Source organism: Diplotaxodon limnothrissa, linkage group LG10 (genome assembly GCF_057381915.1).
Source record: "Diplotaxodon limnothrissa isolate DT_005_m linkage group LG10, D_limnothrissa_male_GT1.1, whole genome shotgun sequence".
Lineage (NCBI taxonomy): Eukaryota > Metazoa > Chordata > Actinopteri > Cichliformes > Cichlidae > Diplotaxodon > Diplotaxodon limnothrissa.
The window spans coordinates 25,021,364-25,042,154 of NC_140605.1; the positions used below are offsets into that span (position 1 = coordinate 25,021,364).

General features: G+C 43.4%; 2 protein-coding genes across 4 annotated transcripts in view; both read left to right on the plus strand.

Annotated features, from left to right (window-relative positions):
• fnip1 (folliculin interacting protein 1) overlaps positions 1-12,537 on the plus strand; it is a 39,355-nt gene extending 26,818 nt beyond the window's left edge. For all 3 annotated transcript variants that reach the window (XM_085364645.1, XM_085364647.1, XM_085364646.1), the window contains 7 exons: positions 4,555-4,701; positions 6,500-6,669; positions 7,491-9,198; positions 9,333-9,498; positions 9,852-10,052; positions 10,187-10,302; positions 10,536-12,537. In XM_085364645.1, coding sequence (XP_085220771.1) covers positions 4,555-4,701; positions 6,500-6,669; positions 7,491-9,198; positions 9,333-9,498; positions 9,852-10,052; positions 10,187-10,302; positions 10,536-10,614 — 2,587 coding nt within the window. In that variant the 3' untranslated portion in view covers positions 10,615-12,537. The remainder of the gene's footprint in view (positions 1-4,554; positions 4,702-6,499; positions 6,670-7,490; positions 9,199-9,332; positions 9,499-9,851; positions 10,053-10,186; positions 10,303-10,535) is intronic.
• A 6,724-nt stretch (positions 12,538-19,261) lies between these two features.
• The window catches only part of rapgef6 (Rap guanine nucleotide exchange factor (GEF) 6), a 136,965-nt gene continuing 135,435 nt past the window's right edge, over positions 19,262-20,791 (plus strand). Inside the window, exon 1 of the mRNA XM_085364654.1 lies at positions 19,262-19,917. Within this exon, the coding sequence (XP_085220780.1) occupies positions 19,843-19,917 (75 nt within the window). The 5' untranslated portion in view covers positions 19,262-19,842. The remainder of the gene's footprint in view (positions 19,918-20,791) is intronic.

Genomic DNA, 20,791 nt, shown 5'->3' on the forward strand with positions numbered 1-20,791 from the left:
TAAGATTTATTTTTAGAATTAATATTTTGTTTCTAAGTGGAATTGACAATTTAGTCTGTTTCATTTGTTCTATTTTGAAACTTAAACGCTTTAGCGGCTGCCTTTTGTGTAGTTTGCAATATTTGCCTTTATTTATCTGAAAAAGTCTCATGTTCCTTAAGTACATCTACCCTGTTGAACTTATTATGGGAAATAAATATTTAAAAACAAGCTGCTGATTATTTCACATTTTACTTGTGAGCAACGGCACATTTAAATCTTACAAATATAGTTATTTGGCTTATATCGTGATAGATATCGTTATCGCCTGAAATGAAAAAAACATATCGTGATATGAAAAAATCTCATATCGCCCAGCTCTAACTTCTACAAAATAAAACTGGATGCAAAAGGATGCTCTGAATCTTGCATCCATCTACACATCATGGGACTTGGCCCATCTTATTTAAACATATTTAAATCATTTTATTTTGGAGGCTGCAAACTGCAGAGCCACTGACCCAGCTCCACTTCGAGGTTCAGCCCTACATGAATACTGACAGAGGAGATCTGGACTTGGTCAAACTTACTGGCATTGAGCACCACTTATTTTGTTTTCTGTTATTGAGGCCATGTAGGCATGATAGGCTGCAGGAAAGTAGCTGTGAAGGAATGGAAAAAGAGGGGTAATATATTCCTCTGTTTAGGAGACAAGGAACTGCTGCGTTGATGAAGGAAGGTACTCTATAAAAGAGGCAGTCATTGTTATATATTCTGCAGAGACTCAACATTTACAAGGAATCAGATGACACAGATTTATATCAAAATAGTTTATCAGACTTTTTTTTTTTTTTTTTTTTTTTTTTTATCCAAAGCTGCTGTTGGCAAAGTCACGATGCTTTTGCAAAGTGGGTCACCAAGTACTGGTATCCATTTTTATGCTGGTGCCGACATTTGGTCAGCTTTAATTACCTGAGAAGTATTTTATATGCGTCTTTCATTCCAAGCTTGGTTTGTTAAGCTAGTGGGTTACTAGGGTCCTCTTTCAACATCAAGCAGGCAGAGAATGTGAGTGTGAGACCTGGGGTTTACCAGCTAGGGTGGCTTGCGTTGAAAATACATGTGACATTTAATATTTACTGGCTGCAACAGCGAGTGTCATAGTTTTACCTTGTGAGTCTTTGTTTATGCAATCTCCTTGGAAAAAAAAAAGTTCTGGGAGCAACAAATGTAGCGGGAAATGGGTTAAAGGTCATTTGTAAACTGAAATCTGCATTTATTTGCATATAAATGCACATTTGCTGTTTTGGCCTTGACCAAATCAAAGTTGTTACTTTGTTACTGCAGCGCACACAGGAGGCCTTTGCTTTGGTGCTTTGACTAATTTTAGGCAGGCTTATTTGATCACGGTTTTAGAAGCTACATCTCAAATTATGCATCACTGCATACTTTGTTGAGAATTATTTCTTTAGACCTTTTAGAAACATCGGTTCCAAGAAGGATTCTGTCTTTATTTGTGATGACATGAGTTATGAAATCATAAATTTGTGATGATTGGCCTGTAGGATTGTTCGGTATGTCTGTCTGTGTGTGGGTGAGACATGCTTGCCATTATTGTGTGACTCGTAAAATGTTCGACTTACCGTATATAATGTGCGTGCGTGTGCCCACCTGCTTGTCTCTGCCACCACTTTCACTCTCCACATACACACTGGCACGCAGTTCCCTGTTTGACGTCCCACTCATTGCTGCAGTCACACGCCTGCTGACAGCCGGCCTCAGCAACCCAAGTCTCCTGAGTGTCAGCCCTATCTATCTCAGACAACTGGTCATGAGCACCAGAATAGTAAATAATATGCAAGTGCCAGGAGGAGGAATGCTGATCCCCTGGACTCACTAAATAGCTGCAAAACCACCTTCAGATATAGACTAAATATAACAGTAGTCACTTTTGCCATTAAGTGGTTTTGACTTAATGGAACATTGCAAGACGTAACTGGACGAAATGCCTTTCTGTGACGCTGACGTGGCTTCAGCATAGCTGGAGGGTGGGCACGCGCACACACCCTGCATGTTGGCAAAGATAAGGTTAGTAGAAGCATCTGGACATAAATGTCACAGCAGACTATATTGGGGTTATGCCAGAATTTGCGGGTTAAGTTCGAACAGGATTTCTGTGCAAAGCAAAACACCTAACACACCGGAGTCTTAATTCTCATTCGGGCACACATACAGTGAAGTTGGGAAGGGTTTTTTTAGACACTGAAATTGAGTGTCAAACATAAAGCCGTATGTCCCTGAAACTTTCTAAACAAAAAATACATAAATAAGTAAGAAGTCCCTTGAAGCACTTGGGTAAAACTCCCCCAGAAACTGAAATTTAAAGTCGGTAGGTTGGTTCCATAGATGATATTGACAAAGTGAGCTGACATGACAGTAAAAGGGCAATCAGTGCTCTTAAAGTTACCCTGCCTCCATTCTAGTTTAGCCTTAAGCATCTGAATAATGGTGGCAAAGAGTTTTCCCTGTTTGTATAAAGGTTACTCCCACAACCAAAAATCTTATTATTGGATTTATAACATGTTAGTCTCTATAAACAGCTTAACTAACAGTATTTATGATGCCTCTTAAAGTCAACTTATGAAACCAACTTAATGAGGGCAAATGCTTGGACTGTCACTCACCATAGTGAGGTAATTTATATCTGGGTCCTCAGCCCGACACAACAGTTTAATTCCACATCACAGCCGTGCACTTTTAATGTTCACCTAAACAGCTGATGCGTGGAGGCTGAAGCTAGATTTCCCCACTCATCTAGTGCCGGCTTGACCTCAGACCTCTTTCCAGTGGCAGGCTTTCAGTAATGTACACCAGACACCGGGAACAAGTGGGGCTTAGGAGAGGCCGCAGGAAAAAGTCAACCCGTTTATAATACAGGAGTGAATAAAGTATTATTAGTTCATTTGATGCCACAGTCAAATGATGGATGATCTTTGCTGCCCTGCAAACAAGAAGACATAATGAGATCTGGAGATGTGTGTCTGATTTATTCCAAGTTCATTCTGCTTCACCGATTGATCGTTGATCTTCTTGCTATTATCACACATTTTATCTGTCAGACTGTTACCTAACGCTGTGATGTTCTAGTTTAGCACGATTTGTTTCTGCGCTAGTACACTGATAAAGACTCGTTATGTTGGTTCAGTTAGTGACAAAACAAGACTGCCAGCAGTTAAAATGAAATCTATAACACTAAAGGGTCATCTAAAGCAACACTTAGCTCTTTTTGTTTTGTTTATAACAACTAAATATTTGGCATCTTTCTATTTTAACATTAGGAACTCTTGAAACTTAGTTTTGTAGACATGGATTAAGCTGGGAGGTCTTCACTGAGTTTTTCTTTTAGTTGAGGATTAGTCAAAATCCACATGTAGGAAAGTGGCTGTTTGTCACTCTGAGCTTGGGTTTAGGGATGGATTTATTAAAAATCTTACTTAAAAATAGATCTGCGTGGCAGTGCTGTTAAATTCACCTAGAAACAGTGAGGCGCTAAGTTGTTTTCTTTGGAAAATTACGCAATCCTAAAATAGCTTGATCACCAGAATACTTGACCTGAAGTGAATGTCACTTCCACTGTGTGACACCTGTGTTTTCTCACAGCCTGCGTCACTCCTGTCACCGGGTTCATGATAGGTCAGAGAGGTTGTGAGTTTACTGCAGAATTAACCGTGTTTACAGCTGTCCCGAAGCTTCCAGTAAGACTAAATCAAGAAATCAGGGCGGGGTTTTATTGCTTATCAGTAGAACCTACAACCCTTGTGACAGATCAGCCGAGCTGATGGCAGATGGTTAAATCCATTTCAGTTTCCTTGACTATGCTGCTGTTTTAGCTGAAGATTGCAATTGTATTATAGATTCAGGTAATTTGTTTGCAGCAGAACTAAAGTAAGCAGAAAACTTTCTACAGAGCACCTCATCACCTGATAGAAACTGACAGCACTTTTTGTTTTCTTATCTACTGAAAACTGCTCTTTTAATATGGGGGGAAATGGATTTGCTATTTCAAACCCTAAAGCAATGATCTGCAGTCCATATTTTAACCATGACTAAAAATTCCTGATTTTCCACATTCCTACGTCTGCAGAGATTCCCTTCTGCCTCTGTGTCAAAGCTTGGCCTCTGGCCGAGACATGCTCACCAATTCACCCCACGCTCCATGGAAACTCCTGTCCTTCTCAATGGACAAATGCCCCAGCCGAGCCACATACAGATGCATATACACCCACACACTGTACAGACCAAGAGACAAAGTTGGGTGTGTGTGAGGAGGAGAGAGAGGGTGCACGCAAGGTCGTCAGACTGTTACAAACACAGATACAGCAAGGGTCTCCTATGGCCTCAGTGTAGACAGCGAAGCTCTGTGAACTGAGATCTCTTTTGTTTACCCCAAGAGACAATAACGTCCCTGTTTTCTCTCTGTCTGTTTTCTCTCTTTCTCCTTGTTCCCTTTCATTTGGACTGTCCATGGCCTCCCCCTCTTTCATCGCTCCCTCCCTCGCTGTACCTCATCTCCAGGATGACCATCTGTGACCTCTACACCATGCCCCGAGTGGCCGAACCCGTCTGGTTGACTATGATGTCTGGAGCATCAGAGAAGAACCAGCTCTGCGGTCAATTCATGAGGGAGCTTTCTCTGCTGATGGAGCAGGCCTCCAAGAACCAGTTGAGTGTCTCCCTATTCTTCCACCTACTTCACTATTAGTCAAGGAATTTCTATAGATGGCACACAGATTTAGTGAGTCCATGATGTTGTGTCCTAGACTAAGACAAAGATGCGAGGTGCACAAAATATATATACATGTCGCATCTTTCTTTTCTTAGCAACAGAAATGGGGAACATGCAGATTTCCACACACACTTAACTATTCATTCTCTCTCCCTCATACTCCTTTGTTATGTTTAATTGCACACACAGACACTGACACCCTCTTTGCATCTATTTGTCCGTTTTAAAAAGTGCTGTGAATGAGAAGATCCCTGCCAGTCTCTAATTGCTTATTGTTGCTATTACAAAGCCATGTCAAACCACTGCTAATTGTGCACGTATGAATTGGTTGCAGCGCTTTTATTGAACATAGCACCCATATTCAGCAGAGTTAATTAAAGCATCATTCACTGCACTGAACTGAGGTGTTGCATAATGTTTAGTAAGGTGGTAAAAATGCCTTAAAATGTTTTATCAGATCTTAATTAGAGTAACACCACAGTGGAAGTGTTCACACAGTTGAAAATATTAAAACTGTGCTTGAGAGTTTTTGTTTTTTTAATTGTAACTTTTTCTGTATTTTTTTTAAATTAATTTGTCATTTTATCTTCTATAAGCTCCATATCAAAATCTACAACTTCACTGATTTTGTTGAAAACCAAACTATATTTTACTTTTTCGTATATTTTTTACATTCAGTCATTTATACAAATTAGACCAATGAGAGAACATAGATAAAGGCAGATTATCATTACTGTACTACATGAGCCATGGATTTTAAGACATTTGGGACTTTTCTCGTGTTCTCTAATTTCCAGCATGCTCACTGAACTTAAATAGACAGTTTTTTTCCCCCTAAGTAACCAGTTTCTGTATCAGCATCACCACTTAGCTGAAGTCAGTGTTTCCACCACTACTGCAACTACCTCTAAGTGCTGTTGACTCTTGAGTGAAGCGTCATGTTTCCCTGGGAACCAGTGCTTTTACTGTATCACATCACATCTTTTATGAGGCCATCTCATCAGTGCTCCCATGACTGATGGTTCTGATAATTCCAGCAGTCCCGGCACGCGATTGAACTCTGCTAACATGACAGAGTTGAGTCATGAGACAGGAAGGGAAGTAGACACTTGTGGTCAGAACTGAGAAGTGAATCATGCTCATGGAGTGTGTGTGTGTATGGGTGTTTCGCTTAATGTGTACAGCTGCGTATGTTTCAAACTAAGGATTTGTGTTTGTGGTGTCCAGTTCAACAAGAAAGAAATGACCAAGGTTTTCCAAGTAATGACAGCACATTTGACCTTACTGAAGTAGGTCAGGAGAGAGACTGAGAGAGAGAGAGAGAGAGAGAAAAAGGCAATTTCTGGACAGATGGTAATCATCGAGGGCGATCAGGGCGATATGGTCGTAAGCTGTGCCCATAGCATGGCAGCATGGTGGTTAGCGCTATTGCCTCACAACAAGAAGGTTAAATGTGTTGAGTTTAAATGTTCTCCTAGTGTCTGCGTGGGTTCTCTCTGGGTAGTCTGGCTTCTTCCCACAGTCCAAAAACACGCAGTAGGATTAGGTTAAGTAGGACATCTAAATTGCCCGTAGATGTGCATTTGAGTGTGAATGATTTTGTCTCTTTGTGTTACCCTGCCTCCCGCCCTATGGAAACTGCCCCCACAACCCTGAATTGGATAAGTGGAAGAAAATGGATGGATCGTGATCATGCACTGATTCCCTCTTGATTTATTCCCCCCCCCCCCTTAGATTCCTTCCCGCATTATTGACAGCGATTCTGACCAATCATCTGGCTTGGGTGCCCACCGTCATGCCAAATGGGCAGCCTCCAATCAAGATCTTCCTTGAAAAGCACTCCTCCCAGAGCGTCGACATGCTGGCAAAGACGCATCCCTACAATCCTCTCTGGGCACAGCTAGGTGAGACGGTCAAAGACAAACACACAGGCAGAGAGACCGAGATGTGCCTTTGCTTGTTGTTAAAGCACCTGGGTGGAGTGAAAGTAAAACGTAACACCTGTGTTTGCTCTTTATTTTCACTGGAACATTGTTGCCATTGTTAATCATTACAACTTGAAGACAAGTTATGACTAGACTATGTTTGCTACCTGCAGCTTTAAATCTGAGTAAGCTAGATGTCTGTGCATCATCCTAAGAGGTGTAATGCAGACATTGTCTTTTAAGTCATCTCAGAAGCAGCGGTCATTCCAGTCCACATTGCATGTGTAATATAAATACTGTTTAAAATTGTAATAACTTGAAGTGAAAACTGGGTATACTGTTAAACTCTCCCTGATTCATGTGAAAAGCACTGCGTTGTTTTACAGAAGTTGAACTAATTGAAGTACTGAGATTTATTAGTAGTTGGCTATTATGTAAAATCCTATAATAAATTTTAAAGGGAAGTCTTAATGAGTCCTCATTTTTACTCATGTGACATGGAATGTAATTAGAAAGTGAGTTAACACTGACACCTAGTGTTAACAGCTGAGAGCTGCAAACAGTCATATGTAAAGAGAAGCGTGAAAGAGATAACCAAGTACAGTATTGTTGGTGTGTATGGGTGTTTAAGTAAACAATAAAGAAGAAAATATGATATTTTTTACTCTCCAATAAAACTTGTATTCAAAATATACATTTCCTGTCTGAGATTAGGGAAACAACGTAAAATTATAAAGCCAAGAAAATATGGAATTAATTAACATATTTGTAAAAATGACTGTTCTTTTATCTTTTTGTAGGGGACCTGTATGGGGCTATTGGCTCCCCAGTTCGGCTGTCAAAGACTGTAGTAGTTGGCCGCAGACAGGAGCTTGTCCAGAGACTCCTTTATGTCCTTACCTACTTCATTCGCTGTTCTGAGCTGCTGGAGACGCACATGCTGGACAGTGCTGAGGACGAGGCCATTGTCATGCCCGGCTCCCTTATAACTACCTCCCTTAGAAAGGGCGAGGTGGAGGAGTCTGATTATGTCTTGGTTACCGTCCACAAACCCAGCGGAGACTACCTATCCCAAGGGGCCCACAGTCAGCAGACTGAGACAGAAGACAGCATCTACCCTTCAGACAACAGCCTGCAGAGCAGCACATTCACAGACAATGAAGTGGAGCACAGTGCTGGAGAGCCACCCAACGAGGAAGAGGAGGAGGATGAGGATGAGGAAGACAGCAGCGAGAGCCAGGGATCGAGGAGCAGTGTGCTTCAGGCAGGACACGGCCAGGGCACAATTCCCATTAACAGGATTGCAGAGGTGGCAGAAGCTAAGGATGTGTGCAAGGAGTCTAGCAGCCGACTGTTCACAGAGGCTCGAGTGGAGACGGTGCTGCACGTCGGCTTGGCTTCCACCAGGGAGCAGGTCTGTGTGCTGGATACAGAGACCAAGGGTGACCTGAAACCTATTGATCCATCCATCCCCACAACCCTTGGATCAGATCCATCCTTACCTGTTCCCACAGAAGTAAAAAACTGTGGGTTAGATGCTTTAATTAATGCAGCATCTGGAAACCAGACCACTAAAGTGCTCCCTGCTCGGCCGTTGGGGATGCATTTGGAGAAGAAGCCTCCAGATAAGAACCTGATTGCTGGAGTATCAGTGATACCGGGAAACTCTGTGATAGGGCCCATGGCTTTGACTCTGCCAGAAGACGAAGAGCCAACAACAAAAGTGACTTTTCTCATTGGAGACTCCTTGTCTCCTGAATCAGACACAGAGAGCCGCGGAAGGAAGGTGGAGGAGGACTACAAGAAACACATGCTGCAGCTGCAGCAGCCATCACAGCATCAACGAGGACAGCATTATCAGCAGCAACCGCAGCAGCTGCAGATGGGAGCCGAGCTAAAGACCAGCTGCACCAGAATGTCAGAGGACCAAACCAAACAGACCAAGGCAGTTTCCACCCTGCAGCGGGTACCGAGCAAGATCTCCCAGTGGGACCTGAACTGTAGGGATGATTTTGATGATTATTTCAACCCTGGGGAAACTAGGACTATAGATAATGTTGCCAAACAACATGAAGCCAGTAGGAACAAGGACTCGGTGGACTTTTCAGCGGCTTCTCGGTATCATGAACTAGGGGATCTTGGCTTTCACAGCAAGGCCAGGGTGCAGGGTTTGGGCCTTTGTTTAGGTCCAGGTAGTGGAGAGATGCAGTCATGCAGGAAGGGAGAGAGGTTGTTGGATATGGAGAGGAGGTGCAGGTGTGAATCTACAGACTCTTCTGACATCTGCGTCTGCAGGGGCTGTCCTGCTGAGCAGGACAAAGATCTTGTGTTATCAGTCCCCGTTCCCCAGGATGCAAGGAGTAACAGCAAAGAGGACCAAAAGCACAAATCAGCGCCCATCAACGACTGGGAAATACCACGCAATGAGAGCTCAGACAGTGCGCTGGGAGACAGTGAGAGTGAAGAGACTGAGGACTGGCAGGAGGAAGTTCTGGTGCCTTTTCCCGGGTGAGTAGAACTTGCTCAAAAACGTGTTTTTGTTTTCAGCAATAGCTGATTAGTTGTTGAGGAATAAAAACTAAAACTATCCACAAAATGTGAGATAAAATAAACAAATTTCTCATGTCATGTTTCATCGACAGGTCAAAGCTGGTGGAGAACTACTCTAAGCCAAGCATTGCTAATTTTGGCCGGTCTCTCTTTGGAGGCTACTGCCCCACCTATGTGCCAGACTTTGTACTGCATGGGATGCCCAGTGACGAGAAGCTACGGCAGAACCTCATGACTGAATTAACCCATGCAGTTCAGGTAAAGACTGGAAGGACTTACTCTTTAAGGAGCCACACGTTTTCCCTGCATAAACAAAAAGCTCAATGGTGGTGTCATACCCAAAAAGGAGGCTTTGCAGCATCAGGGAGTGGGCAGCCTGAGATCATGCCAGTAGTTAAACTTGAACTCTACTTTTCAGCTGGAAAATGATTCTAAGCACACAATTAAATCCAGCAGGAAGTCACTAAGAAATTAAGAAAAAAATGGAGTTGACTTATGCATGTTTGAGAAGTAATAAAATAGAAGACTGGGTCACGTTATGGATATTCGTGCTTTTTGTGCTTTCTATGTGTATTTCATTGGTTTAAATGGCCATCCTTATCCTCCTGTAGCATCCAGTATTGGATGAGCCCATAGCCGAGGCCGTCTGCATTATAGCAGACACAGACAAGTGGACAGTGCAGGTGGCGAGCAGTCAGAGACGAGCCACCGATGTCAGCAAGCTGGGGAAGGAGGTCCTGGTGTCCAACCTGGTGTCCAGCTTATTGCAGTCTACTAACCAGCTTTACAAACTCAACGTGTCCCCCAACTTTGTACGCTAAGTCTTCATCTTTCTGCTTTAGAGTCAAGGTCATGTTGACCCCTAATAATTTGTGTGTATACAGTAAATAGCACTTATATTATTGCTTATAAGTCATGCTCCATGTGTTGTTCCTCTCCTCTTCAGTGTATAATGCACCTTGAGGACCGTCTGCAGGAGATCTACTTTAAGAGCAAGATGCTTGCTGAGTATTTGAAGGGCCAGACCAGAGTCCACGTGAAAGAACTGGGCATGGTTTTAGGGTAAGCCCTTTACCTTTTTTCTTATTCCGACTTTGAAATGTTAAAGTTTGTCTGTGTAAAGGTTCATCTGCACCCATTTCAGCCAGTTGTTTTCATCATTACAGCTAGTGACTTGGATACTCCAATCTTAAAAAAAATAAAAAAATACAGGTCTTGAATAAATTTCCCAGGTGAACAACAGTGTAAACCTTTAATCTAACTTTTATTTATTATTTTATTTGGTATCTTTGCAGAATCGAGTCCAGCGACCTCCCCTTGCTAGCTGCCGTGGCCAGCACTCACTCCCCCTATGTTGCCCAGATCTTACTATGAAACAGTACTGGCACTGAGGTCTCCAACAGTTCGCTTCCTGGGGAGGTCGGTCAGAGCTGTGCGGTGCCACCCGGCCCCAGAAACGGGCCGTCCATGCTCTGCTGCTGACTCTCTACATGGTTTCCTGACCCGCGTGTCTGTGTGGCACAGGTCTTTATGGACCACAGCCAGAGCTGACGCTTAAACTCATTGCTGCTATTTCAGAGCAATGATGACGTTGAACCACAGGGTGGAGTTGGAGACCACAGACCCAGAGATGGAGCGAGGCACTGCGGATGAATGGAAACATCCCTGAGATGACCTTCTCCTGTCGTTGTTTGAATGTTTTTAAATAGGACTCTTTCATTTTAGGACACAAAAGCCAAAGACTTTAATTTTATTTTTCAGCTGAAAATGAAAATCTAAGGGTGTCTATAGTGTAATAACAATGGATTTGTTTCTTCATCTGCTTTCTCCCCCCCTGTACAATCTTAAACCTGGTCATACGAAGTGATGAATAACATGTTTAAATGAAGCAGGCGGATGATTTTAAACTTTCCTTTGAGGTAAATATCACTTGGAAGAGAACTTTATCAATCTCATGCCAATTAAGTCTTTTTGTTTATCGTCAGGACTTTGTTTACAGGCCAAATTTCCCTGAGTTAGATCAAAAGATTTTGCTTTTTGTCAAACTGCAGTGCCCACCTGACTTTTTTTGTTTTGTTTTTGCAAACTTGTTTTGAAATGGCGAATTAAGTGGCTATGACATTCTTATCACAGGTACAGCACTACCTCAGATCTTCATATGGGCATGTGGCTAACCATGTACAGCCGCCCCATAGAAAACCCTGAGGTACTTTCTAAGCTATTTTAATCATAGGAATGTCAACTGTGCAGACTCTATGCTGTGTTCTCATAAAATTTTAAAAAAAAGGGAAAGGCTGTGTAATTCCTTAAGATGATTGATTCACACAAAAAAGGAAGAAACTTATTTTTGCGTCAGAATGTGATTAAATGGGGTCCCTTTATACTGTGGAAAAGCTAAACCATGCATTATCTACATCTATTTTACAACCAAAAAAGAAAAAATGCTGAAATATTTTCACACTTTTATAGCTTTGCGACCTTTATACGATGTTTACGGCGTTGATGTTTGCTGCAATGAGAGGAATAGAGGAACACAGTAGGCCTTATAGTGGATATGTATATGTCAGCTGACACTATTCTCAAGCTTGTTTCTATTACAGTTAGACTCACAAAATACAAAACTATAGTAGGACACGTTTTCCTTTTGTTTTCTTGGCATTGACAGATTTTGGTTGTTATGCAGTACAAGCAGGGTGCGATTTGTTGAGAGTAAAAATGCAGGCTTAGATTTTGTGGAATCTGGGACACTCTTTCTTCTTCCTTTTTTTTTTTTTTTTTTTTTTTTTAAATAAATCTTGAATTGATGGGAAAATGTTAACACGTTCACAAACTGCCCGAATCAGAGAGAGCTTCACATATTTTCTAACTATAGCGTACTTTTTATCCAGCACCTTGGAGGCAGTGGGACAATTTTTGAACTTCTGCAAATCTCTAAGATGAAAATATTGTTTGAGCTTGTTAATGGAAGCGCAGTCTAACTGCATTCTCTGAAAGCAGCACTCTAACCCTGGGAATTCCACAGTGTTTGTGTGTGTGTGTTTGTTCAGCCCAAATCGCACCCTGGGTATAACCCAAGTCTTAACGGAAAAGTGGCATAAATGTATCGCAGGCTTCTGGAGAGCTCGTTTTTGCTGTTATAATTGATATATACAAATATGCTTGTTACTGTATTTGAAGATACTCCGCTATATCAGCCTACTTTTTTTTTTTTTTTTTTTTTGTACAAACCAGCCATTATGTTTAAAGGGTATGGATTTATATCTCCTTTTCCCTCTTTGTATATGGATAAATTATTTAGTTGCCTGTGTTTAAGTGTAACGGTTTGTGTAAACTGTACATATTCAAGTTTATTTCCATGTATTTGTACAGAATGTCTTTTAAAAAATTGTCTCCTCGAATTTATTCTTTTCCCAATTTTATGGGAACGTTGTGCAATAAAGATGCTGATGATGAAAATTTCCGTGCCTCTCTGGGAAAGTTTTTCTGTCTCCGAATTTAACGGACAGTTAGTTGACATGACCCCGTGTTTTTGGTTGGTTTACAAGACATTACAAAGTGGCTTTCTGTCAAACCACAAGCCTTTGAGTCACTGGCGCAGCTCCAGCTTTACGTTTCATCACATCCTTATATTGTGGTTTCTTCTCTCATTCCCCACAAACACTACATAATAAACTATTCCATGACTGCATAATTATGTGTAAACTGGTTTTAGCTTTTAAGGAAAGCAGTCTTTCATTTTCTCTTTCTTATCATATGAGCAATACAAATTATGCGTCATTTTTTTGGGGGTTGGTTTTTTTGGGTCTGTTTGTCTTACACAGACAGTGGATCTAAATCAGGGCAGACTCTACAACAACAGCACTTTTGTTAAGTTTGGCTGTCAGCAGTCACCATCTGGCTTACACGTTGTACCCACCTTTGAATTTCCCACCCTGAAGCTGTCTGCCACTCCACCCAGCCCTCTCAGTGCACGAGGTTAAATGAACAGAGCACGTACGCACACACTGCAGTTATGCAATAAATGAAGGAGTGTCCTGACTCAAAGCAAATACACTGGTGGAAGCTATGTTTCCCCACAGTAGCAACACTGCTGCCTTATGTGAATGGTAATTTATTAACACAGGGTAACAAGAATCAGTAGAAGTCGAGGCATGTGCACATTAAAGGAGTGGTTTATTGGATCTAACTCGGCTCTGCAGCTCATTCTCTAAGGGCACGGGTTTAATTATGAAATCTAAGGACAAAAGGAGCTGAAGAAAACTGATTTTTGCCACCTGGAAAAGTCAATAAGTCATAATTGTGAGGTAGGAATCCATAATTATAACACACCAACTCCAAATTCTGAGAAACATCATCTAACTATAATATACTTTGCAATGCCATTTGTATTCTTCAGGTGGCAAAAATCGACTTCAATATAATCCCTGGAGTCAGGTGTTGCGTTCACACGCGTTAGGGTAATCTCAATATTCCGCAAGCAGAGCAAAACTCTGGTTGCACTTTGCCTTCACATGTGTCCAAAGGCAGAGGGAGGATCTATGCTGCGTTTAAGTACTGCTTTCATAATTCCTACACTGAAACACAGCCTGACCCTTCCCTTCTGCTGCACTGCTTTCAGCTTTTATCTGCATTTTCATTTATGACTGTGGTTGTTTGGAAAAGTCCCTGTGGTATAACAATTTGCATGTCTTTCTTGTAAATAGCGTATGGTAATGTATTGACAGACAATACAGGTATGTATGGATAGTGGATAGATGATGTTATTCGAAGTTTCCATACACTCACGGGCCTAAATGCCATATTTTGGGTTTTTTAATTATTTCTTTGAACTGTTCTTTTCTCATGATAGAAATATTTTACACTGACTTAAAATAAAAAGGTTTTAAACATTTTAGGGTTTTTTCAAATCCACACATGGTTAAAGTACACATACACCCCAGCTAATATTTGGTTAAATACCCCTTAGCAATTTGCACCTTGATCAGACATGTTTAGTAGCTTACAGCAAACGTCTGGTTATAGCTCTTAGGATAACTGGAAGAGGTAATTTAAATTGGGTGGTTGCCTTGTATTTTTAATAGGGTTGAGGTTGTGACTTTGGGGAGGCCATTCGGGTCAGTTTTTTCCATGTTTCAGGTAACTGCTGATTTGAGGTGAAGATAAAGAATTTGGAGATTGACCTCCTCCATTATTCCACAAGCTTTGTGCAATGTAGGACCAGTAGGACTAGCAGCAAATCAACCGCAAATCATGATGCTACCACCACCACGCTTGATAGCTGGTAGTGTGCTTAGGCTGGAAAGTCTCCAAACATGCCTCTTGTCGCTGTGGTCAGAGAGCTCAATTTTTGCTTGTCCGATTATAAAACCCTTCTCCAGAAGACATTTGGCTTGTCAACGTGGGCAGCAGCTAGGGGTGCAACGATACTCGTATCGATATTGAACCGTTCGATACAGTGCTTTCGGTTCGGTACGCATATGTATCGAACAATACAAAATTTGTAATTTATTTTATCAACTTTCCTTCTGACGATGCTGTCTGTGTTGAGCCACGCAATGCTCAATTACATGGGTGGGAACTAGTGTGTTAGCGAGCAGTTAGCTCGTTAACGTGTTAGCCGTCTAGCCCCATGCACGCAGGGGTAGCTCGATAACGGAGCACTAGTGGGAACACAACGAATATGACTGCACATTTACGCTGACATCATCCTAGTGCAAAGACAAGTGGAAGCAGACAAAAACAACAAGCATGCATGTTACAAACTTTACCCGAGTCATTTAGACAGCCGTTAGCACATGATTCTCCTTATGGGGACCTGATATGTTTAATATTGTGGCGAGCTCAGACAAGGAGGAGAGGGAGGTGTCGTTTGGTCTTGCTTACCGTGAGCTAGCCAGGGAGCACAGCCGTTTATTGACATCTGCAGAAGAACACTGCCGCTAGCTAACTCCTCAGCGCGGCAACCGCACAGCAACAACAACACACAGAGCGCCCTCTGACCCCGGAAGGACACACCGTCGCAGCGAGAAGGCGTCACCCGTCACTATGGCAACATAAACAAAACATAACTGTACAAACAGAACCCTGAACAGCCCTGACCCGCTACATAGCCCCCGCCTAAGGGGTCAGTCGTCCCCGACAACCCCATTGCCCCACACAAAGTCCTGCAAATGTCCAGGTGCCTTCTTTTGGCGCACCGGCCGGTCACGACCGGCGGGGGGAAAGTCACTCGGGTCAGAACATGGGGTGCCACCATCATCCCACTTCTGACACTAATGTGGCGAGCTCAGACAACGAGGAGACGGAGGTGTCGTTTGGTCTTGCTTCAGCTAGCCAGGGAGCACAGCCGTTTATTGACATCTGCAGAAGAACACTGCAGCTAGCTAACTGCTCAGCGCGGCAACCGCACAGCCACAACAACAACACACAGGGCGCCCTCTGACCCCGGAAGGACACACCGTCGCAGCGAGAGGGCGTCACCCGTCACTATGGCAACATAAACAAAACATAACTGTAAAAACAGAACCCCGAACAGCCCTGACCCGCTACAATATGCTGCTGAGAATATAGCCCAGAAGAAGCGTATAGTATAGCTTTTATTTTGGAAAGAGCCATTTCTCTGTAATAAACTCTCTTTTCCAAAGATGAGTGACTCCTCAATCAGATACAGGTGTTACCGCGCCAGATCCGCGGCCCCGAACCGTAGTAAGGAAACCTCTGGCAGTTACTTGAAGGTTCCGTAACTGACTGGTAGCCGGCAACAGCTTACTATACAAGTCAACTCCGCTAGCAAAAAGATCGAAGGAGGCGTAGGAAACTGCTTCACCGAACTTTATTTCTTCTCTAAGGCACGAACACAGCGTACAGTGGGCTGAAACAGTTTACTCACAGCGAGCATCGCCGACACAACTCTGGCTGTCGAGGGAGTTATTATATTCCTTTTATTTATTTTCTTTCTGTCTCTTCTGTAGCTAACCGTTACTTTTTCCCCTTCTCCGCTCTCTCTCTTCACACACACACACACACACACCAGGCAGTCCCGCTACACACATCCCGAATACATTTCCCATCAGGCTTCATCCTTAAAGGGCCATGCCTGTAACACAGGGCTTGCAAAATCGGGCTAGCGATTTTTCCAGTCGGGCTACCAAAATCTATCTCTGCCCTGCCCGTCGGGCTATTGTAGGAAGGAAAAATATATGTCAATGCTTTTGCATTCTTTCGGAAATGTAGCTGGGTAATTATGTCATTGGCATCGGTGAGCCACTGTCAATATGTGACATATTGAAATCGCGTTTGAATTTGCGCTTGTTTTTTGCTTTCACTTTGCAAATATCCAGGTGCCTTCTTTTGGCGCACCGCCGGTCACGACAGGCGGGGGAAAAGTCACTCGGGTCAGAACATGGGGTGCCACCATCATCCCACTTCTGACACCAATGTGGCGAGCTCAGACAAGGAGGAGAGGGAGGTGTCGTTTGGTCTTGCTTACCGTGAGCTAGCCAGGGAGCACAGCCGTTTATTGACATCTGCAGAAGAACACTGCCGCTAGCTAACTCCTCAGCGCGGCAACCGCACAGCAACAACACACAGAGCGCCCTCTGACCCCGGAAGGACACACCGTCGCAGCGAGAAGGCGTCACCCGTCACTATGGCAACATAAACAAAACATAACTGTACAAACAGAACCCTGAACAGCCCTGACCCGCTACATAGCCCCCGCCTAAGGGGTCAGTCGTCCCCGACGACCCCATTGCCCCACACAAAGTCCTGCAAATGTCCAGGTGCCTTCTTTTGGCGCACCGGCCGGTCACGACCGGCGGGGGAAAAGTCACTCGGGTCAGAACATGGGGTGCCACCATCATCCCACTTCTGACACTAATGTGGCGAGCTCAGACAACGAGGAGACGGAGGTGTCGTTTGGTCTTGCTTCCCGTGAGCTAGCCAGGGAGCACAGCCGTTTATTGACATCTGCAGAAGAACACTGCCGCTAGCTAACTGCTCAGCGCGGCAACCGCACAGCCACAACAACAACACACAGGGCGCCCTCTGACCCCGGAAGGACACACCGTCGCAGCGAGAGGGCGTCACCCGTCACTATGGCAACATAAACAAAACATAACTGTACAAACAGAACCCCGAACAGCCCTGACCCGCTACAATATGCTGCTGAGAATATAGCCCAGAAGAAGCGTATAGTATAGCTTTTATTTTGGAAAGAGCCATTTCTCTGTAATAAACTCTCTTTTCCAAAGATGAGTGACTCCTCAATCAGATACAGGTGTTACCGCGCCAGATCCGCGGCCCCGAACCGTAGTAAGGAAACCTCTGGCAGTTACTTGAAGGTTCCGTAACTGACTCGTAGCCGGCAACAGCTTACTATACAAGTCAACTCCGCTAGCAAAAAGATCGAAGGAGGCGTAGGAAACTGCTTCACCGAACTTTATTTCTTCTCTAAGGCACGAACACAGCGTACAGTGGGCTGAAACAGTTTACTCACAGCGAGCATCGCCGACACAACTCTGGCTGTCGAGGGAGTTATTATATTCCTTTTATTTATTTTCTTTCCGTCTCTTCTGTAGCTAACCGTTACTTTTTCCCCTTCTCCGCTCTCTCTCTTCACACACACACACACCAGGCAGTCCCGCTACACACATCCCGAATACATTTCCCATCAGGCTTCATCCTTAAAGGGCCATGCCTGTAACACAGGGCTTGCAAAATCGGGCTAGCGATTTTTCCAGTCGGGCTACCAAAATCTATCTCTGCCCTGCCCGTCGGGCTATTGTAGGAAGAAAAAATATATGTCAATGCTTTTGCATTCTTTCGGAAATGTAGCTGGGTAATTATGTCATTGGCATCGGTGAGCCACTGTCAATATGTGACATATTGAAATCGCGTTTGAATTTGCGCTTGTTTTTTGCTTTCACTTTGCAAATATCCAGGTGTCTTCTTTTGGCGCACCGCCGGTCACGACAGGCGGGGGAAAAGTCACTCGGGTCAGAACATGGGGTGCCACCATCATCCCACTTCTGACACCAATGTGGCGAGCTCAGACAACGAGGAGACGGAGGTGTTGTTTGGTCTTGCTTCCCGTGAGCTAGCCAGGGAGCACAGCCGTTTATTGACATCTGCAGAAGAACACTGCCGCTAGCTAACTGCTCAGCGCGGCAACCGCACAGCAACAACAACAACAACACACAGGGCGCCCTCTGACCCCGGAAGGACACACCAGCAAGAGGGCGTCACCCGTCACTATGGCAACATAAACAAAACATAACTGTACAAACAGAACCCCGAACAGCCCTGACCCGCTACAATATGCTGCTGAGAATATAGCCCAGAAGAAGCGTATAGTATAGCTTTTATTTTGGAAAGAGCCATTTCTCTGTAATAAACTCTCTTTTCCAAAGATGAGTGATTCCTCAATCAGATATATCTATTTTTTAAATTATTTTTGTTTCAGCAACATTAAATTTAAAAACTGTACTTTTGAGTTAAAATATATATTTATAATTTTAATAAATGACAAATTAAAAAGGCATGAACATTTTTTTTGTATCGAAAAAATATCGAACCGTGACACCAAAGTATCGAACCGAACCGAACCGTGAATTTTGTGTATCGTTGCACCCCTAGCAGCAGCACATTTCAGTTGAGCTTGAACAAACTGATTTTGGAGCAGGGGCTTGTCTTGTTTCTTTATCAACACCCTCTCAGTTCATGGTGATGTAAAACTTGCTTCACTGTGGACACTGCTGGTGATGCTGGTGTTCCAGCCATTTCTAATTCAGGTCATGCTTGTGTCTGAATAGTTTTATTTAAATAGTTGTTTAAATGGTTGATCTTGAAATCTGTAGTTGTTTAGAAACAACTGGCAAACAACTGTAGCTCTAAGAGACCTTGACAACTTATGTAAATCTACAATTCTCTTACTTATATGATCGCTAATCTCTCTGAATTTCTCCTTGTTCTGAGTATTGGTGTTGTGTCAAACCTGCTGTACAGTCACTTCAGCCTGGGGGAAAACAAAAACAGTTAACAGATATCATTAAACGTCCACGACGAATGTGTGTAAACCTATGAGCACAACTGTAGCTACCACTTGTGGCGCACACGTGTAGCTACTATCACGATGAAATGTAATTTTCGACAGAACGTAAACGCAGCACCCCGCTCGGGCAGACAGATGTCGTCAACTCTCCACCGTCGGATTCGCGGGAGGAGGGATCTAAATCTGAACTCCTGGATCTAAATGACGCTGACTACCGAAGTGGATATTTCCTTTACCAAAGATGTACAGAAATCAAGGCAGCAGGTCCAACAGACGTAACTTTCTGTCACACTTTGGCGGTGCCTGCTCTCTCTCAGACGCACAGTAACGAGGAGCTACTTGAGAGTGAAGTTTTTCCCCCCCCTTTCTCTTCTCCTGGAGAAGAAGGAGTTCTCGGTCGGTCCGTTTGGAGTAAACTCCATCCATGCTCGGCTTGGCGAGGACAAGATCCACGGGGATTTGGTCATCCCGGGTCGACTAAGAGCAGCTAGGAGACGTGAAGTGAGAGTCAGACGGAGTAAAAAGTCCTACTGTGGATTTGAGCCGAAGTTATGAAAATGACCGGCGCTATGGAAACTTCCTTTAAGCAGGCTTTGAAGAAGCCGCCCTCGCTGCGGACGGCGGAGGTAAACAAAACCAGCGTTTCTTTAATTAGCATTGCCTCGCTAATGTTTGCTAAAATCAAACGTTTGCGCCTCTTGGTGTTTGGAGTTTGACTTGATTGAGCCAACAGTGGCTTGCTTGTGGTATAACGATCTAATTGAGACTTTTCAGTGAAGTCACATGCTCGTTAGTGGAAAGTGTACATGACTTAAATAACAGTCTGTAATATAGAAAGGGGGGGAAATAGATATTTAGCTAGTTTTTAGATTAGCAGACTTTAGTGTCAGAGTTTCTGATGGTTCTGGAGTGGTTCATTGAGAAGGTTGCCTTTTTTTTTTTTAATTTAAATTTTTTTCCCCCACATCCTGTCTTACAAAACAAACCCTAACCTCGCAGCTTCCCATCAGATGGCTAAATCCATAAGCCTGGGAGTGAGTTTGTGCAAACCTCATCCCGATCGAGGCCAGTTAAGTTTAATAGCTGCTGCTCCTTTCTCATCCCTCCTCTGCCTCCTCCCTGTGTGAAGCTATGGAAACACAGCTGGCTTGTCATTGCTTTAGTTACACTCTCTGCCCCCCACCCACCCAAAACAACTCAGAGAGTACAGCCCCTCCGTTTTCAGTTTCTGGTGATAGTTTTGAAGTTGTAGGCACATAAAATCAGACTCCAGAATATTGTGTTTTCTTCTTTTGGAAAGGCTCCTTTTTCAGGGGCGCCACCAAGAGGGGGGCAAAGGGGGGCACTGGTCACGCCCAGAATTTGCTGCCACCCCTGACAAGGCAGTCCTATGTTGGTAATAATTTTAATAAAGGTGAGAGGAAGAGAGAGGAAGACACCCTATGTTGAGATGAAACATTAACTTGTTATTTAAAACCGACTATTATGAATTTCAAACTC